The sequence below is a fragment of the Anabas testudineus genome, chromosome 18, assembly GCF_900324465.2.
Source record: "Anabas testudineus chromosome 18, fAnaTes1.2, whole genome shotgun sequence".
Lineage (NCBI taxonomy): Eukaryota > Metazoa > Chordata > Actinopteri > Anabantiformes > Anabantidae > Anabas > Anabas testudineus.
This window is the reverse complement of record NC_046627.1, coordinates 13,372,929-13,390,690: the sequence shown is the minus strand read 5'-3', so window position 1 is coordinate 13,390,690 and position 17,762 is coordinate 13,372,929. Positions and strand designations below refer to the sequence as shown.

At 37.3% G+C, this 17,762-nt stretch overlaps 2 protein-coding genes across 2 annotated transcripts; one reads left to right on the top strand and one right to left on the bottom strand.

The window, feature by feature from the left end:
* Window positions 1-2,942: 2,942 nt before the first annotated feature.
* LOC113151518 (protein NLRC3-like) lies at window positions 2,943-10,100 on the bottom strand. Its single transcript, XM_026344443.1, has 9 exons — window positions 10,002-10,100; window positions 8,965-9,075; window positions 8,580-8,679; window positions 7,570-7,772; window positions 5,533-7,321; window positions 5,258-5,431; window positions 4,983-5,156; window positions 4,081-4,127; window positions 2,943-3,802 (listed from the first exon to the last, which is right to left on the bottom strand). The coding sequence occupies exons 3-9, from the start codon at window positions 8,618-8,620 to the stop codon at window positions 3,270-3,272; spliced, it is 2,961 nt and encodes a 986-aa protein (XP_026200228.1). The 5' UTR covers window positions 8,621-8,679; window positions 8,965-9,075; window positions 10,002-10,100; the 3' UTR covers window positions 2,943-3,269.
* Window positions 10,101-11,601: 1,501 nt separating this feature from the next.
* Window positions 11,602-16,029, top strand: LOC113151579. Its single transcript, XM_026344491.1, has 4 exons — window positions 11,602-13,165; window positions 13,930-13,984; window positions 14,088-14,116; window positions 14,225-16,029. Exons 1-4 carry the CDS (start codon window positions 13,147-13,149, stop codon window positions 15,676-15,678), a joined length of 1,557 nt encoding a protein of 518 aa, XP_026200276.1. The 5' UTR covers window positions 11,602-13,146; the 3' UTR covers window positions 15,679-16,029.
* The last annotated feature ends 1,733 nt before the right edge of the window (window positions 16,030-17,762 follow it).

Below are 17,762 nucleotides of genomic sequence, written 5' to 3'. Positions count from 1 at the left end.
CAGTTTATCTGCATCTGAAATATGAAATGTGTTTTTCAGTCAGTGATTCTCATGAACACTCACTGGCCACTTTATCAGGTATCATATAGTTTTCAGAGGTTTTCTGGGGCCTGCAATGCAGATTCTCATGTCATGTCGAGCCAGGAACCCAAAAAGGGACCTGGAAAATGTTGTGGAAAAGTATTTTCTTTGCTGCCACTGCAAATAAACTTCAGCTTTATTTAGCTGAAACTACTAAATAAACAAATTATTCAAATCACAAATTGTTGTTAAGAGCTTATAACGTTAAAGTAGAATATTTGGCAGGAGTTGAGCAAACTAGCAGTCTTGTCAGTCGCTTTTATCGTTTTCTAAAAGGTCAGAAAAGAAAAGGAACCAGGTTTGAATTATTTCTTGAGACGAATCTGAGACTTGATTAGCTGTTTAGATAAATTGTTCTTTTAGATCAGACTTTCAAACGGTGAATTCTGAGATTTGCCATCAGAAATAAATGTTCATGTTGTTGTGGATGTGCTTGATGTTGATGTCAAATGTTTTATTATTATTCAAGCCTGACAACAGTTCACATCCAGTTTTGAACAATAAACCTGGTTTGTTGTTGCTCAAGGATTTTTTACCAGAACATAAGTGTTGAACAAACACACTGTCTACCTCCATTTGCTGATGCTTTATTAAATACAGAAAAGAACAAACATAGAATAAAGTGTCCAAATTACATATGATATAACATAAGGCACACAAATTGGTCAAATTACATCTCTTCAAGAGATGAGACAGATAGATAGAAACCAATAAGAAAATTCACGGTCTGTTTGATGTTGTTAAACATGGGATATATTGTTTTGCCCTCAAATTACCCTCTTTCTTCATCTAAAGTAATACTGTATATGGTTCTTTTTCCCATGTTTTAACAAAAATGCAAAATAAGAAATACAACAATTAAACATGACATGTTTCGGGTATCTGGTTCCGCTTGTTATGGCTGTTCACGTACAAAATAACTGGAATAGTAGCGAAACACATTCTTTAACATAAGGAAATGCTTGTTGTGAACTTATACAGTGACATCAGCAGGTAGTAAAACACACAAACGTGAAACGTGCACAGCAAACTCAAACGTGTATACACGCTAATGTACATAAATAATTCACACGTGTACACTTAAAAATGTAACTCTAGTATTTGCTGTTTTAAAAGATGCTTAACATGATGGAACTATTGTAACATTGTCTATAATCTACATGATTAGTCATTAAAAGCACTCTTTAATTCATGCTAATACAATAAAATGGCTACATGCAAATACATGTAGATATACAGCAGGTTTAATGTTTACTGTCTTTTTTCTTTGCATGTTAGCACGCTAACATTTGTTGAAAGTCACTACGCCCAGAGAGCAGCTCAGGATAATGGAAATGGGATGGGTTTTCTCGTATTTGGTCATAAAACACTACAGAAAATATCAAGATTTGTCCTCTGGATACTAACGACAAAATTACAAATCTCAGGAAACAAACACACATTTTGTAATACATGATGCTGCTTGTACTATTAATACAACTGAACAACACTGGTAAATGTGTTTCAACTAAAGCTGTTGAGCTAATATTTATCTTTAATAGTGTATACAGACAGTTTGCAGGATTAGATTATTGTCATTGATTGAAAATGATGTATCTGCTCCACCCTCATGCTAGGCCAAGCTAAGCACAAGGTGTAGAAGTTATTGTGGAAGATAATAAAACATACAGTCACCAACTTAACTAGAAAAAAAAACATGTTAATCCCTGTACTAAGATAACATGACACATTTACATATTGTAATATACCAATCTTTCTTCTACAGCTATGGAATATTATTATTATAAACTGGAAAACTCACCTATTTACAATAGATCTAGACGTAGATGCCATGCAGCTGACCTGACACACTGGGGGCAACTTAGGGTTCAGTGTCTTTCCCGAGCACAATTCAACAAAACAACAAAAGAGTAGCATAATGGTTTATGGTCCGCACTTATATAATGCTTTTCTATCTAACTGGTTCTCAAAGTGCTTTACTGCTATGCAGCTGATCTAAGTCACCGGGGGCAACTTGGGGTTAAGTATCTTGCCCAAGGACACTTTGGCATGTGACATGGCAGCTGGTAATAGAACCCCCAATCCTATCATTGACAGACAACTGCTCCACAGCCACCCAATCAAACCCTCAATCCCATGACTGGTAGACTAGACTAGCCAGAGGCTCTGGTCCTGGTTGTTGGTGAAACCTGGACGATGCTTGATCTCAGTTATAGTCTTCTTGAATATCTGTCATTTCTAAAGTAATAATCCTAATATAAAGTATTTCCACTGTGTTGCCCTGTTCTAAATTGGTGGCTTTGTATTCATCATATAGATGAATTGAACTAGAAAAATGGAAACAGCAGGTTCTGGAGTTGGGCCAAGGGTGTAGGCTTGATATTAAGAATGATAAGGGCATGTTTTGAACTTTCTGTAAATGTCATTTCTTTCACAAATACACTGTAGATATTAAATTGTACAGAACAATGGTACTTTGTTTAACTTAAAAATACTTTAAATATTTGTTTTATGATTTTCAATTGTATTTAAGAATTTTGTTGTACTGTTATCTGTGATTGACATTAACATTTCTTAACAGACTTTCTACAATAATTAGTTTTAAAAGAACACTTTTGCTTCTAAATCTCAAGAAAAAAGTACCTGTAAAGCAGCAGTAGGTCAAAAAAACCTTGAAACTAAAAAACTGAATGTGGTTCTATGTGGCAGCTTTTATAAAAAAAATATTACAGTGTTAGACAAAATAATTATAGTTAATAATAAATAATAAAGTTAATAATAGTTAATAATATATATATATATATATATATATATATATATATATATATATATATATATATATATATATATATATATAGTTTAGTTTAGAATAGTTTAGTTATAAAAAAATATGCAAATATCTGTTTTTTATTATAAATAAATACAGATTCTCTAAGTTGTGATGTGATCAATATTCCAATCTGCATCTAACCATCCAGCATGTTTTTTTTTGAAGTTTTTTAGGGACCTATGAACATCCTTCAGACAGTAATTAATCCCATGTGCTTTTTGCCTAAAATGACACAAGTATAGATTTCTACAAAATACAGAAAAGTCCAATTCATTGCTACTTTGCTTGCACGTGAGATGTTGTTATTCTCCAAATGCACACATCCTTTACTGCTTGTGTTAGAGGAATTGATGTTCGCTTATGTTAGCTGGCAAAATAATACAGAAGTATGAGGGAAAATCTGAATAGCAGGATAGAGGGGATCACTGAATGTTGTTTTGAAGGTATGAAGGCGAGTCCGACTGTCAGAGGAAACTCTGTAGAAGGACAACGTGCCAGCTGGATAGTCCAGATACACTCCGATACGACTGGATCGTGAGCAGAGAGAAGCTACACTGACCTTCTCACCACTATGTACAACATAACAACCATCATCTGAGCAAGTCAGACTCCAGGACTTGTCATTGTGTCCCAGCTTGCAGTCGTTACCATCCCCTTTCCTTCCAATGGTTTTGTACGTTAACCCAATGTTGAAGGGCTCTAACAGGTCAAGCTCCAAGTAGCAACATCCATCCAGACCCTGTTCACACAGCACCTGCTGAACCTGGTCAAACCTTTCTGGGTGAGGAGGATAAGACTGCTGCTGTTCCACCCATGTTACCTTTCTGTTCCCTTCAGAGAGGAGGAGGGTGTTGTGGGCTGTATTTGGGTCCAAAGTGAGCTCACACGAATCTGAAGATAAAAAAACATTTTATTTAATATACAATCCTCCTGGAAGAAGAATAGCCAATATTTACTATTTCTATAAAATGTACAGTAGCATGCTTCTGTTACATACATTACTCATGGATATGGTGTTATGAAGTGCTAATACATCATTTTTTAATTTTTCATCATTTATACACTGTACAGGTCATCCAATGTCGAGCTCATCCAGCACACCCGAGACCCTTAAGAGTTCAAGCAGTTAAGATAATGGATGGATGTCCAAGATTCACATGGACACTTACATTTCTTGAATCCAGGTATCATCCGATTACTTCCACCATGTTCCACACTGTGAAGAAAACAAGGGTTCAGAACAGAGCGGATCTTTCTGGCACAAAACAAAATAACATACTTCAATGATCAAATCTCCAGCATCACTTACAAATTGTCAAACAATTTCCTTTTTACACCAACACATTTTAGTTATTGGCTTGAATAAATATATTTGACAATCTGCAAGTGTTACCTTAAGATGGTAGGGTTCAAATCTCTCTGACTGACACCACCTTGCTCTCAGAACCTTTGTTATGAGAAGTACAAAGACTGTCCACTATAAATTTGTGGTATGTTCCCCAAATGCTGGTGCCTGTAATGCCTTAATGTATGTCTGAATACACTGTGTTATAACTCAGTCCAACAATTGGGTATTTTCCACTTTCTTGACTTGAATCCAAATGTTTACTGCATCTCTGTAGAAAGTTGTTTAATGTTGATATTGCCTTTAAAGCCAGTGCACAGTGCAACTCTTAAGTTAATCTCTTATGGCTCCAAATTTAGTTTTACATGTGGCAGGATGCTCTTTCTTACCATAGCTGATTTATAAATATAAACCTGGTAGACCTGTTTTTCACTTTAATGGAAAGTACCTTGGGCAGCAGAAAAACATCTGCTGGTACTTTATGGTTGGTGAGAACTGCAAGTGAAATTAGTTTTTTCTACAGCAAACACAAGGAAGAAAAATGAGCTCAACGGATATTTTAAGATGAACTTCAATAACAGTGCATTGCGCTAACTGGCTGGTTTAACAAATATCTCTGGTCAACACCCCGACTACATTAAGGAGCAGGTGCAGAGCCACTTCACTGACCTTTTCGAAGACAGCATTTAGAACTGTCACACTAAGCAGAGATATGATTATATTTACTTGAGTTTGCTGAGTTTATATTGTGGATCATCCTTCAGCTCAGTGAGCATCTTCTTCCCTGATTCTCCTGGATTGTTGTAGCTCAGGTCCAACTCCACAAGATGGGAGGGGTTGGACTTCAGAGCTGAAGCCAGATGAGCACAACCTGTCTCTGTGACCTGACAACCTGACAACCTGAAAAACAGTGTTTTACAGCATTTGTTATCAGCATGCAGGTTTTAGAATTAGCAAAAATGACTTGCAGCATGCATGTTATCCTTCATATAAATATTTACCTCAGTTTCGACAGTCTGCAGCATTGATTTGAAAGTCCATCACTGAGCAGCTTAATTCCTGAATCCTTCAAGTCGTTGTTGCTCAGGTCCAGATCTCTTATACGTGAGTAGGGGTACTTGAGACCAAGGATCAGGTTTTCAACCCACTCTGGAGTCACTTTACAGTCTGCTAGTCTAGCGGTGGAGAATTAGGTTATAAGTGGTGCTTATATAGAAAAAACTCCTTCTACATGTGTTGAGACCTCATGATTTTACACATAGGGAAGTAAACCTACATGGCCGTTCTGCTGATCCTGACAGCCGGTATCAGTCTCCTTCTGCCTTCATCTGATGTGTTGTAACTCTTCAAGTCCAACTCCTCCAAATCATCCTTTGATACCTGCAGCATGTAGGCCAGTGCAGAGCAGTGCAGGGGAGTCAGCTCTGTTTTAGAACGATCTGACAGTTTGAGATATTCTTGAATCTCATCTTTGACCTTGTGGTCTCTCATCTCAACCATTGTTTGGAAGAGATTGATGCAACTGTCTGGAGAGAGGGTTTTTCTTCTGATGGATTTGAGGTAAGTCAGGATTTTCTTGTCTGTATCTTGGCTTTGGTCTGGAGATGTCAGCAGACCATGAAGGACTCTTCGGTTGGGTTCAACCATAAGACCAAGAAGGAATCTCAAAAAGAAGTCCAGGTGGCCATTCTTCCTCTCTATCACTTTGTCAACTGTCATCTTGAGAAGATCAAGTAAAGTTTGTTCTTTGTTCTTCAGATTGAGGAAGTCACTGAGCTCCTTTATGTTGTTGTTTGTGAAACAGTCAAAAACAAAAAGAGCTGCAAAGAACTCCTGTACAGTCAGGTGCACAAAGAAGAAGACCTTTTTCTGGGAAAAGATTTCTTCTTCCCTAAAAACTGAGTTGCAAAATCCAGAGTAGATTGATGCTTCTTTTATGTTGATGCCACAGTCTTCCAGGTCTTCGTCATAGAAGATGAGGTTGTTCTTCTGCAGATGAACGAATGCAAGTTTGCCCAGTTTCAGGAGAAATCCTCTGTGTCTCTGCAGAAGCTTCTTTTTGTTTTCCTCTGTCGTCTTGTCATATTTTCTGCTTTTGCGTTTTGTCTGGACAAAGACAAAATGTGCCATCATCTCTGTAAGAGTTTGAGGGATGTCCTCTTTTTCATCTCCCCTGAAGACATCCTCAAATAATACAGCAGAAATCCAGCAGAAGATCGGGATCTGGCACATGATGTGGAGACTCTGTGAAGACTGAACATGTGAAATGATCCTGGCAGCAAGACTCGAGTCATGACTGAATCTCCTCCTGAAGTATTCCTCTTTTTGAGGGTCACTGAACCCTCTGATCTCTGTCACCATGTCAACATACTTTGCTGGAATCTGACTGGATGCTGCTGGACGGGATGTTATCCAGAGGTGAGCATCAGGTAGAAGGTTACCCTGGATCAGGTTCACTAGGAGATTACTCACAGATGTTACTTCACTGACAGATTTTACCACTTTATTGTTGTTAAAGTCCAGTTGAAGTCTGCTTTCATCCAGACCATCCAGGATCACTGTAATTTTACTTTTGATGTAATTCTCTGAATCTTTCAGATCACACAGCACAGGGTGGAATTCAGTCAGGAGCTGGTGCAAACTCTTCTCACCTCTACTCAAATTCAGCTCTCGGAAAGCGAGACAGAAAACAAAATCTATATCCTGGTTTGTTTCCTCCTCTGACCAGTCAAGAATAAATTTCTGCACAGCAAATGATTTTCCAATGCCTGCAACACCTTTGGTCAGGACTGTTCTGTGTAGTTTCTCTTGACCAGGCATAGAATTGAAGATGTAACCCAGGTTGATTATTTGTTGAGAAGATGGTTTCTTTATTAATTTAGGTTTAGCACGTGTCAACTCATGTTCTGCATGCAGCCCTCCACTCTCCTCAGTGGTTATGTAAAGTTCTGTGTAGATGCTGTCCAGTGAACTCTGTTGGTCACCATTACCTTCAGACGTCAAACTGTGTTTCTGTTGCATTGCTTTTTTAAAATTCTTCTTTACTTTTGAAAGATGGCTGTCCCCTGTAAAAGCAAAATGCATGATTTCAAATAGCTGTGTGATTAATAGCTAGATCATGCAAAAAGCACAAATCCCCTACAATTTGGAGCCTTATACCTCAAAAGGGTTACTGCATATAGTCATAGTAAGGAAATGTGACTCTTTACCTGTTTGTCTACCTGCCCTAATTAATAAATACATAATATTTTGCAGTAGTAGCAGTAGTAGTACAAATATTTTTACAAATATGTAGTATAGTATTTAAACTTACCAGTATCTTCCCCTGCATCTCTCTGGTGTTCAGGATCTTTTCTGACTTTTTTACCACACTTTGGGCAGGGGTAGCCTCCAGGTGAATCAAACTTCTCCTGCTCTGTACACTGTTTGCAAGACCAGTGTCCACAGTTAAATTGGACTGTATCCCTCAAATGCTCCTTACATACCGAGCAGCTGGATTGCTCCCCAGTCAGCTGGCTGTAGATTTAATCATCAAGAAATGTCATATTGTTGCCTTGTAGTTTTATTGTCTGAGGCAGCCCCAGTAATAACAAATGGCGTCATTCACCATCGTATTAAGTTTTTCCTTAAATTTCTTTAAAGAAAAGTCTATGTTGGATTCTTAACATGTTAAACTGCAGAAACAGTTCACACCTGTGTTCTTGGTTAGAATTTATGACTAACTGTTATTATGACAAAACTACAAGCTATATTGTAACACAGACCATGTTTTCAGTTTTATGGTCACAGGTTGGTAGGTTTGGTGTAATTTCAGTTTTGGGTTTATAGTTAGGTACATTTTAGGTACAGCAAGGAAAAACAAAAGAGACTAAAACTTTTTTTTTTTTCACTTGTTCTAGTGTTTGATATTTTGTAATAGATTTTGTGATGTTTGTTTTATGATAGTTGATATTCTGTTGGACATTTGAACCAAAGATGATTTAGCATCAACCTCTTAGTGAGCTCTGTGAACTAACAGAGATCTTTAATGTACATATTCTTCCCCCGGTCATGCACAGCCCTGCATTTGAAGCTCTAATTATAATTATAATTATTACTAATTATTTGGACTAGGCATAACAAACAATTACATACAGTAAATTCTGTATGTGCATGAACAGTGCATATTAATAAACAAAAATGTTGTTAAAGAGCTACTAAAGCTAAATTACAATGGTAAAGTAAAATATTTTAAAGGTTCGTCTTCTAAGAGATTCCATGAGGTGAATCCTTGATTATCTCTATATATTAGATTTTTTTATCAATAAAATACATTAAATTTACCTTTGTTTGTTTTCAATCCCAAAACTGAGGGGCTGGCCCATGGATCTATCACTCCTTCAACGAGACGCAGCTCACAGTGATGGACTGATCTTCATGTAAACTATTGTGAGGAGAGACTAATATTAAAGTCTAGAAACTACAAAAGATAACAAGGAATTTTCATCTATGCTAGAGATATAACTATGCACAATAATGCTTTGGATTTAATATTAACACCAGTATGAGTTATATATTGTAGGAATACACACAATAAGACACTGTACATTTGCTTTCAATTGAAACATGGAAATTTCTTTTAGGACTTACTGTGCTTTAAGTTTTTTAAAGGGTTTTTCTCTTTGTTTCTGACACACAGCTGCCTATTAATGACAGGCTATAACATTACCTGGCTGGCTCATCACTCATCAAAGGAGAATGTGTGGAGGACGAAGAGTCAGTCCACTTTTTCTTCGTCTTCTTCTTCTCCGCCATTTCTTCTGCTACTTAAGAAACACAACTGGGAGCCACAAAACAGAGCCAAAACCAAACTTTAGAGGAAGTTTGTAACTGAAAACCTCAAAAAATACACATAGTTCTTCATAACAGTAACACAAAGTGGTTTATCAGTTGTATTCCTAAAAATAATGTAAAACTACAAATAAATAATATTACAAAAACACAGCTAAGAACATTTTGTGAAAATCAATCAATAAATAAATATAAGTTATTAATTGTTGCCACTTTAACAACACCTGCTGTAAATCCTTTACAACAAATATTAATTTATATAATATAGTCTAATAATCCATTAAATATTGTCTTCAATTTGCAGCATATTTATAATTTTGCCTTTCCACTATCTATATCTATCATTTTTCTTTGCTATGGAGAGAGTCAGTCCAGAATCCAAACTGTGTAGTGCGTGTGCGCGATGGCTGCCCTTTATTTCCTGGTATCCACCCTTTGTAAACACCGACCTGTACGGTGACTAAACCGTAACACACAGCGCTCATATCGCAGTGTATGGATGTAATACATCCTTGCAGAAAAATGCAGTTATACTGAAATGTTAAACGGAATTATTTGGTGCGTGTCATCTACCACAGGGACTGTGGTTTCACTTGCTGCGGATTTCAAATGGCGTCTGCGCAAAAAAACACAACACAAAGAGCAAACACACTACTACAAACACACTACTACAAACACACTACTACAAACACACTACTACAAACACACTACTACAAACACGCTACTACAAACACACTACTACAAACACACTACTACAAACACACTACTACAAACATGCTACTACAAACATGCTACTACAAACATGCTACTACAAACATGCTACTACAAACACGCTACTACAAACACACTACTACACAGTCCTATCAGCGTGTTCCACTTTACACAAAGTAAAAAAGGACATGATCAACTACTTACTTTTACCCCAAAACACGGTTCAATCCTGCATGTCGCGGTTAAGTAGCCTATGGTTGATGTCAAACACAGGAAAGTCCCAGTTTCTACTTTTTACTTTCGGTTTCGATTCTTCTTCAATTCAGACCAATGGGAAACAGCTGCTCCTGTGATGTCAGGTATTTCCACCAGGGGTCTTCTGTGTTTTTCTCTGTGATTCTCATGTAGTTTAGTGATTAGTGATGATTTTTTAAACATAAAACTACAGAATAAACCTCAACAGACTAATAATACTGAGCTGACAGAGAGAAGAACACATTCAACAGCATGTTTGCAAATTCTCAATGCAAATTTTATGCAACTCTGAAAGGGAAGTGAAACTAAAAAGCACCACAGCAGGCCTCAAAATCTACTCCCAGTGATCACCGGGTGTTTTTCCTTTCTGCAGAGCTTCTCCTTTGTTTTTTGTTCCAACTTTGTCTTTTCCTTTAATCGCCACCACATTCGGAGATTCGTGCTCGGCCACATGGTGAACGCCAACTCAGCATCCACCATCTTGTCTTCAGACTCAGTTCCAAGAGTGAAGCACAAGATAGTGAGTCTGTAACAAACATATATACTGCTGAATACAAGTGGGAGTTTGTAACCCTGTGACTCATTCATGGGAAGAAGAAGATGCTGTGAAGTAAAATATTTTAATGCCTGTGAAATCATACAGTTAAAATAAGGCAACAAGTCACAGAGAGATTTTAATTTTTCCAGTCAACAATCCAGATCTAAGACAATGCCATAAGTTACAAGCCTTTCTTAACTCATGACCGAGGGACTGCTGGCAATGCAAGATATTCATAACAAGTAATATTTCCTGGTACGAAGGTGCAACAATCTGTCCTTTAACGTCATCTACCTTGAAATGTGTTGGACTGTAGCAATGATCATGATTCTATTGATGTTAGGTTCATGTAAGAAGCACAAATTGAACCATGTGACAAACCGCAATTATCTGGTACAGACTGCTGCCATGCATGTTTCCGTAATCATCCATCGATACCCCTCCCTCCAAAAGTATTGGAACAGCGAGGTCAATTACTTTAATTCTTCTGTAGCCTGAAAACATTTGACATCAAACAATGAACTTGAGACAAGAGATCAACAATTCAGTTTTTAAGAAACCGAAACACACCTTTTATTTGAACCAACTAATTATAGGAGCGTAGACATCAATAGCTAAGAGATAAAAAGGTAACTCGTAGTTAATTTGTATGTTCATGAATGCAGCCGGGTTACTGAACACGTTGAACTGACTGACTTAGAGTCATTATCTCTGGATCTTGCGTGTGTGTTGTGTAATTTGCCAGTGAAGCTGAGGACAGCACTCAGCTCACACCCCCGCCTGGGTCAATCAACACAGCTTCAATATTTATGTTTGTGTGCATGTTGTGGTTAATAATTATATGTGTGCTTCTGGCACTTCCTTGTAGTGATTGGCATGCACCCAAGAGGTTCTTTGACTTTGCTGTGTTGAATGCCAAAGGCACCGGGTGTGGTTGCGTGAATCCTGTTCTTCCTGGGTACACCTTCACCTGATTATCTTAATTGAATTCACTTGTGCCCTCCCTGTCCCTGAATAACCTTCATATTATCCTCGACTCCTGTCTCCTCGCTTGTTGCTCTCCAGCCTTTGTTTTTTCCAGCACTGTATCGAGCCTTGGGACCTTGACCTACCTTCAGACCTTGACCGTGCCGCTAAGTCTGCCTTCGACCTGCAGATATTGCAGTAATTTGTTTTTTTCTTATTCCCAGTGGTTAATAACATGTTGAGCCTATGTGTTTCTGAACTGATATTTTCAACATTTGGTAAAATACATGATCATATTTTATATGTATGTATATTTTATGTATGAATGTTTTTCCATTAAGAGCTACTCTAATCACTTCAAGTTTTGAATATTTTGTACTATAACAGTCTTGCAGTTATACTCATGTGCACAACTTTTTGTTATTTGAATTCTTTTTATTTTTAGCTTTTTTTAATGCTCTTTAATATGGGACTATTGCACTCTGCTTAAAGTTAAACACATTGATAAGCTGCAGGCCTGAAAGATATGCAGGTTAACTACTTTTGCTTACTCAAATTTTGAGAGCTTTCTCTTCTTCTTCTTTGCAAATTGACTATCAACGATTTGACTGGCAAATAGCATGGGGTATCTTGTTGGGTATAAGATAAAAGTAGTTGAGTTCCTCTTTAGTACAACGACAATTAAAAACGCTTCTGTTAATAGAACATATGGATAAGCGATGTAAAACACTGTTTGTTTGCTTTATAAAATGGGAAATCATTGATGTTCTAATGCTACATGTTTACGTTCTGGTGATGATGATGATTTTACATCATTTGTGTGATGGTGCTGATTAATTTGATAAAACTGATTTTCAATCAATGATTTCCATTTTCAGATTCGACTCATTCTTGGCTTTATTTCAAGTCTTTTGAGAGATACTTTAACATTTCTTTACCTTTTTCTACAATTCATACAGTAAATTAAAACCATTACAAGTACAGGAAAATCCTGTTCCCAGTGTTCTGCTTCCAAACTGTCGGGGCCACTGACGTCTGATTAAATTTATGCTGGTGGTTATGTTTACTCGTGTGTTCTAATTATTATTTGGACAGCCCAATGTTTGACAAGTACAAACTCCACTCAGACAAAAGTGATCACAGCAACTTTCAATTCAGACAGCTGGTTAAACCTTGATCAGAATCAGACTTCTCAGACCCAGAAGATGGACCTGACACTGAACTGTCTTTTTTGGTTTTGTTTTAGTGCTATGAGCATAAATCTGTGCTGGTGCCAAGAGGTTTCCAGAAAACTGAGTTTATGGAAGTAGAAATATCCTAATGTGTTTATTTTATGTCCTTTGAAGTGACAAAGGGCAAGTAAGGATAGAAAATCGAATTGAACAATAACGCTGATTATTTACAAACTGGAACCAGGGTGTGGCCGTGCCTGAGGAATTTACAGGATCTTTGACGTGGTTTAATCAACTAGTTTCACAACATATTTGTCAAATAGAAAGAGCCTTGTGTTGTCCACAACTGAACAGTATTAGAGAGTAAAAGTGTGAAGATCTATTAGGAAAGCTGCATCTGTGAGCTGCTTCACAAACCATGAATACATCTGACACAGGTGAGTTTTCTTTAACTTTAAAAAAAAATTAAAAAATTGTGTCTCTGCCTCAAATAAACTTTGACTGTCATGTAGATTTTGCTAGCCTGGGGCAGTGTTTTTTTTTTTTTTACATGCTTATAATTCTGAACTGTTTAATACCAAAGAGAAAAAGTAAATAAATAAACAGTCTCCTATCATATTTCCAATATGTTTTTTACATGAATCATTTCAAACTCTTCTCTGTATTTAGTCATGATGAATTTACATAGTTAACAGTATTATATATTTCTATATAGATACTTTTTGATTGTTTGTTTTTTCTTTCATATTGAGATTGAAGTCAGAGCATAGGCAAAATGCCTTGTGTACATGAACTAGATATATTGCTCTTCAGAACTGGTTTTAGTATTATTAGTCTGTTAGCTCAAAATATTTTTTGAACAGATTTACTCATCGGCAAAGTACTAATTCTTATTACAACACTGTGTTTATGAGCTAAAATACAAATAATACCCTTGTTACTAAAACCAGTTCATGTATATAAGGAATTTTGCCGACACTGTGTGTTAAAGTTATTGGTTTGATTCATTCTCAAAAATTTAATTTTAATCTCGAAATTTCATCTTTTTTCTGGAAAGTTCAACTTCAATCTTGAAAACCCAAACAATCCAAATCTGGTCCTAATACTCTGTCAAAATGTTGATATTAGTGTAAATTAACAGCCTTGATTGTTTCATTAGAGGTTGATAAATCTTATCAATGTCTTATCACCTTTTTTTCAGGTGACGTGAAATGTCTGGTGCCATCTGTTACAGTGGAAAGCAGCGGGATCAACAGGTGAATATTTAACATAGCAACCAAACAAAATAAATAATAAACTGTGTTTTAATTGTTAATGAATGCGTGAAAAACATATGTAAAATTTTTTTATGTTATACAGAGGTCCAAGGCTTCTGTCCTGTTTCTCTGGTGAGTTTTCATTTGTATCTGTTTCTTTTATTGAACAAAACAGTGAAATACATAGTAAGACACAACCGATTACACCCTGTCCACTGAGATCTGTCCATACGTCCTCAGGTTTGGCTTCACTTATTTCCACCCTCCTCATTGGGCTGCTGTCAGGAGCTGTAGGAGGTCTGCTGCTGGGAGCGATGGCAGTCGTTGTGCTTCAGTCTCTGGAGCTTCTGGATGAAAACAAGCTGCTCATGGAAAAGTTAGAAAACCACATTACAGTCAAAGGTCGCCACGTTGAATCAGCAACAGGACACAACATATCCCACAGAACCTGTAATGATCGTCAGATTAATTTTGGTGTCTCTGTGCTGGCCGAGGTCTTTGGTATTGTTTCCTCCACACTGTCACTCGCTGTAGGAGTCTCCACTGGAGTGTCGGTGTATTCACTGGTGATTAAAAGATACAGTAAGGCAGTGATGGGGAAGGTGGTGGTTCTGGCTGGGACTGTGTGTTTCATGGGTGTCACTGTATCTGGATCTGTTCTGGGTCTGACTCTCGAATACCTTCTGTCGCTTGTTTTCAAATTGGATTTTTTAACGTGGATACATGCTTCAATGTATTTCATAGCTTTGAGTTTTGTCAACTTATTACTGTTGAACTTAGTGTATAATTTCTTTCAGTTGTCAAAGTCACATTTGATTCCATTTACAATCTTGATTTTGACACCAGGAGCAACGTACACCATGATTTTTATTGCTTTATTTTTTAAGACAAAGTTGATTCTTTTAGTTGCTCTAATTCCAACTATCTGTGGTTTATATCGACTCAAAAACACATTTGACATCCAGCTAACCACTACGCCTGTGCCACTCATGTTGATTGTAACTGAAATATTCAACATAGCGAACCTGCCCATTGTTGCCTCACAGTCTCCAGCATCAACAAACACGATCAGTTCTGTACATGAAGGCATCTTTGTTGGACTTTTAACCTGTCAGCTGTTTACCGTTGTTATAGGAATGTCACTGTTTGCTTCTTGGCAAAAAGGTGATCCAGATAAAATCTGTGCTGGTGCTGCAGGTTTGGGTGCAGCTGTCCTAGCTGCTGTAAAGGTGTCTCTGCCTGTGCTCGGTCCAGGTCCGACTCTAGGTGCTCTGATAGGGGTGGCAGGTGCAGTAGGGGTATGTCTTTCTGCAGCGGGGGCAGCAACCGATCACTATGGACAAGAAGTAGACCACTATGGACTGGTAGGAAGGTTGGGGGTGATAGTGGGGGCAGCTACAGGAGCTCTTCTGTCCTCATGTTCCCACAGTGGACTGTCAGGGGTGTTCATGGGTCTGTGTGCAGCTCTGGTTCCTGCTGGACTCTATGTTAAACTGCTGCTTTTGTTCGTGTACAGACGCTGCACATGGCTGAACGTTAAGTTGATTTTATTTTTGATAATATTCATATTTCTTTTCATATGGTTTAACTTCACCTGCACCAATGAGCCTGGGTCATTTGAGTTAATCCCTCTTACTATGTTTCCATTTTTACATTGGGTTGTGCTTTTGTTGCATACAGTGAGCAAAAACTAATAAATTCCTGTTTCATTTTTATCTCCTCTATGCAGCACAGTTATTAATATATTAATGTTCACGTTATTGTAACTGCAGCAAAACATTGTTTTTTCTTTGACCCGGGGAATCAGAAAATAAAGTTCATTATTTTTATTTCTGAGGGACATTATTATAGAGTGACTTATTTACCATATTGATTTCATTTCAAATGCCATTTCATCACTTGTACACACTATTCATGAGAAGATGAGCTCGTTTTAATTTGTCCTGTTTGTGTAGGATTGTGTCAACCACACCTCTCTATGGGAACAACCCAATCTGTGTTACTTCCTGTACTTGTCTTTGAAATAAATACTTATGGGACATTTATCTTAGTTAAACATGCCTGAGTGATGTTACCAATGACAGAAAGCTGACACTCCAGTTTTGTTTAGGGCTTGTTGTAACACATTGTCAAAGTCACACGCCGTCACCGTCAACAAACACTAAGATGAATCATGTCTCATAATGATTCTTAGTAACATAAGTGATGCTGTGCAGTTGTACGTTAAATGACAATAAATCATCTTCACTATCTACAGAATAAATTCTGCAGCTTCACCTGTTTAAACGTCTGAACTAAGGTGACTGTTTTGTTTTGCAAAACCTTTGTACTGACTGCAGTGAGGAGACGATGATAAGCTTTGGATGATAACGTCTGTGGCTATTTGAGGGAGTCCTTAGAGTTCCAGTTAAAGTCTGAACATTTATTCTGTGATTATGTTTTTGTTCTTTTTCTCTGTTACCGAACTGTGGTGCATTTTGTCACGTTTTCTCTCTCAGTTTTTCCCTTCTTGCCTCCTGCTGTTCCCGCTCCAAATTCACTTAGACTTTGCCTCCAGATTCACTTTTCACCATGTCACTTGACTCGTTCTCACCCACTTGATCACTTGTTTTTTGGTTCTAATTCCTTTGCAGTAGATGAGCTGGCACTTCCACATTCTCCTCTTCAGATAGTTCATAGAAGACTTGGCAACCACTTTCCCTGTCAACTAATATGTTGTCTAGCTAACAGCCAGGACCTGCTCTTTGACTTCAACCTGATCCTCAACCTGTTTCATTCTGCCTCTGGCTTCTGCATTTTGGCCATGTCCCATAAAATAAGATAAACCTATATTTGTCCCACAGTGGGGAAATTTCAATGTTACAGCAGTAGAGAATATGTGTTGTATGGCAAAAAAGAATATCAAAATACAGTATATACAATCTTAAATGAAAAAAAAAAGAAACCTAAGAATAACAATATGTACACAAACAAGCAATTGTTCCATGGGTCAGTTGTATTGCACAGTTTTAAAAAGTGATTAATAGTAACTAATGATACATACTCATGATGCTGGTATGTACAAAAATTAACCAAACTACTCTCAGGGAGCTGTTTTACTTGGGCAGTAATTTTTATGCTATCTAAACTAGAAGACGCTCCGTTCCGGCTACGAACTGCATAAGGAAAGAGATGTTTATTGTATTTTTACACCTTTGAACATCATCACAGCCTCTAAAAAGACCAAGGAGTAAAAGGTGGGAGGATATTTCTGTGAGCTGCTCCACAAACCATGATCGGCTATAACACTGGGGAGTTTGCTTTCTGTTTTAATCTATTTTTACATTATTTATTTGACACACTTCTTCGCAATTGGCCTACAGAACGGGTTTGGTTACTTAACAGTAATTGCATAACTGTATGACTGCACGAATGTTGCTGTTAGTTTAATATTTGTGTTAATTTCACACAGTGTAGGTATTTGTTTTAGTGTGGTTCTTTGTTGTGACAAAGCAGTTTCCCTCTATGATTATTAAAGTGGTTTGACAAATCTGTGGTTTATGTTGGGCTTTTTCCAACCTGGAATTTGACACAAGAGGTTGATAACTATGTAAATATTTCTCCTCCATTAACTCTTCATTGTCTTTTCAGGCAAGGTGAAATGTCTGATGGCCACTGTTACAGGATCAATTCAATTCAATTCAATTCAATTTTATTTGTAGAGCGCTTTTTACAATTGACATTGTCACAAAGCAGCTTTACACAACCAGAGAACAGTACATGAACAGTGAATGTGTAT